The sequence below is a fragment of the Conger conger genome, chromosome 5, assembly GCF_963514075.1.
Source record: "Conger conger chromosome 5, fConCon1.1, whole genome shotgun sequence".
NCBI lineage: Eukaryota > Metazoa > Chordata > Actinopteri > Anguilliformes > Congridae > Conger > Conger conger.
In genome coordinates this window covers 66573642-66576790 of record NC_083764.1, presented here as the reverse complement: position 1 = coordinate 66576790, position 3149 = coordinate 66573642, and the positions used below count along the sequence as shown (strand labels likewise).

At 43.6% G+C, this 3149-nt stretch overlaps 1 protein-coding gene across 1 annotated transcript in view; it reads right to left on the bottom strand.

Moving 5' to 3' along the window:
- Positions 1–2447, bottom strand: part of LOC133129002 (vascular cell adhesion protein 1-like) — an 11492-nt gene extending 9045 nt beyond the window's left edge. Inside the window, exons 1-3 of the mRNA XM_061242806.1 lie at positions 2269–2447; positions 1843–2127; positions 1293–1592 (exon numbers count right to left, since the gene is read on the bottom strand). Of these exons, the coding sequence (XP_061098790.1) occupies positions 1293–1592; positions 1843–2127; positions 2269–2308 (625 nt within the window). The 5' untranslated portion in view covers positions 2309–2447. The remainder of the gene's footprint in view (positions 1–1292; positions 1593–1842; positions 2128–2268) is intronic.
- Between the last annotated feature and the right edge of the window lie 702 nt (positions 2448–3149).

Here is a 3149-nt window from a genome sequence, read left to right as displayed (position 1 = left end):
TATTCAATCACTTCCTTAATGCAGGTATAAGGGAGGGTTTTCAGTATCTATTCTTGATTCTAGGATTTTGGAGTGTGTGTTGCCATTCGTCAACATGAGGACCAGAGTTGCGTCAAGGAAGCCATTATGAGGCTGAGAAAGAACTGTTTGAGACGTAGGTCAAACAGTAGGCTCACCCAAAAAAGCAGTTTGACACATCACTAAGAAGAAAGAGGGCACTGGTGAGCTCAGTCATTGCGAAGGGGCTGGCAGGCCTCTGTAGATATGTTTGTCTCAGCAGAAGACTTCAGAGGCACACAGATCTACAGAGGCTACACTCCAAGATGCAAAACACTAGTCAGCTGCATAAGGAGTATGGCCAGGTTACGGTTTGCTACGTGCTACCTAAAAAGCCTACAGAGTACAGGAAAAGGGTCCAAGATTGACTTTTATCCGAGTGATGGCGAGAGCAAAGTGTGCGGCAAAGTTCAATCACATTCCTTCACACTCATTGGAGGCTTCATCCCACAGCAAGGCGATGGTCCCAAACATACACCAGTGCAGTGGCCTGTGTCTCTGACTGTTGTTTTGTTGTTGTTATTTATCAGCCTCACGCCTTTCACAAATCTGGTCCTCATGTTGACAAACAGCAATAACAAACTCCAAAGCCAATCAAAAGCCTAGAATCAAGACTAGATCCGAAAAGCTTTCTTATACCTGTACTCAGGAAATGATTGAATACACCTGACTAATCAGAAACAGCTGAGAAGCCAAATGTGGAATAACGTTTGGTCCCCTAAACTTGGAGGACTATGTATAAAGAGGGATGTAATTCCCACATGGATCGTCCAATGTGGATACAAATACTCTCAAATTCAAGGTGACCCTCTGCACTTAAAATGTCTGTGCTGGAGTACAGTGCTGGAAGAACAGAAATTGTCGCACTGTCCAAATACATTGCAATTGTCTACAGTCACGTGGTTATAAGAAGGTGCTTCCACAGCTGAGCGAGACCTTGCAGCTATAACTCCTGCAATATTGTATATTGTATATTGCCCAAGAGTACCATTAAACTGCATCTGCCTGCTGTGTCACAGAATTTCATTGCAAATATCATCAGCATGATGTTGGGTTGCTGTGTTTGAGAAGCCTGAATGCTACTGAATGGCCATGCCGACACACTGCGTGCATGAATGTTATATCCTCACACTCTACACTCTACGCTGTCCATGTGCCCACTCAGGCAAAGACAGAAGAAGAAGAAGAAGAAGAAGAAGAAGAAAATCAACATTGAAAATGCAGCGCTCACTCACAGTGCACGGTCAGATTGGCCGTGGTGTGCCTGGTTTGCTGGTTGACAGGGACGCTGGCTCTGCACGTGATGTTCGTCTTTCCGTCCCCTAGTCTGGGAGTGTAGGAGTAGACGGAGGAGAGCGCCGGCGCTGCGTCTTCCTCGGGAAATTCGCTCTCAACCTTCAGAACTTCTTTGCCCTGAAGCCACTCAATCTTCAATTTGTCCCCGAGATAGAGGCCCCGCACCAGGCAGGTGAGGTCGCTCTGCTCGCCGTAACGCAAGCGGTCGTTCCCTGACACCACGGGGTCCGCGGGGAAAGCTGAAAATCATCAGAACAATTTCAAAATCTGCGACATGTAAATTTAGCCAGTGCATTTTTAAAAAGCTTATATTTGTAATCGGCCGATAGCCTACTGTTTGACCTTAGATATTAATCTAGTAATATTTTGTAACATAGCCTACTACTACTAGGCCTACTGCTAATGATGATAATAATAATAATAATAATAATAATAATAATAATAATAACAATAATGATCATGAATGGTACATAAATAAGTACAACTTACAATACACCTTTACTTGTGCGACTTTGTTGTTGGACAGTTTTCCTTTGCAGAATACTTTGCACTCGATCTTGCCTTTGTGATCAGTCGTCACAGGGTCAATGGTGAGTTCCGATTGCGTTCGTGACAAATTGCGCTCGAAGTAATTCGGGAACGGCCGGTCCCCCTTCGGTCCCCACCGGAATCCGAGTTCCTCACAGGGGTCCAAAACGCCGCACTTCAGCACGAGCTTGCGGCCGATTTCAGCTGTCACCTCCTTTGTCTCCAGGTAGACATCCAAACAATACGCTAAATGAAAAATAAAAAAATAAAGCGGTGAGCAAAAAGCACTCTAAAAGTGTCACATAGTTCAGAAGTATTAGAATTTATTATTTAATACCGATATAGGCTCCTCGAGGCTCTATTTCATAGAATACAATTTGATATTACCTGCTGGAAGGACAAACATCCAAAGCATCCTCAACGACATTTTTTGTAAAGTTAAACTTCTCTTGTTCGGGAGTTTCAGGGATGTCTGCAGCTTACGGTCCTCTTCTTAACGCGATACTCGCCAATGCCAACTATTTATGTCTGATCCCTCCTCGGCGTTAATTCTGGGAATGCCCCCGCCCCCTTAGGGAAATGCAGGATTGCTGCGCCACCGTTCCGTTCACCATTTCCCAGAAAAACAAGAATATTAGTAAAATACTAAAACATGTCGTTTGGGATTGTTTCGCTTGTTTCTACATGGTTTCAGTAACAATGGCTCAGTTTGGCTTCCCGAGGGTTGATCAACACTGTTTCAGCTTTCTGTTCGGCACAATTATGAGGGTTCCTGTGAATCAGATTGCGGTTTCATATGGTAAAACTCATTATCACAATAAATAGCACAAACAATAAATCTATTTTTAGTCAGGCAATGTCGATTGCTTGTATTATTTTCAGATACATCCAAATTTCTGAAAAGCCTCATAAGTTTGAAACCCTCATTTAGTTCTGAAGAACTAAAATGTCAGTTGTACTGCCAACAGGAATTATTTTGTAAATATTGTATTCCCACCTCACCTTAAGCGTGTGTGTCCTTCCTCTTCCTGACTTCACCTGACATAAATATTTGATTAAATATATGTGTTGATGACACTAAGCAGGGGACAATCCCCCCTGGAGCAATGTGGGGCCTTGCTCAAGGGCCCAACATGTTATTGCAGTTACACCGGGGGCTTGAACCACCAACCTGCCGGGTCCCAGTCACGATCCTTAACCACTCCACGAATAAGATCATGCTTATTTTCAAAGTTTTGTCTCAGTTTTCAAAGGATTTTCAGATAGGA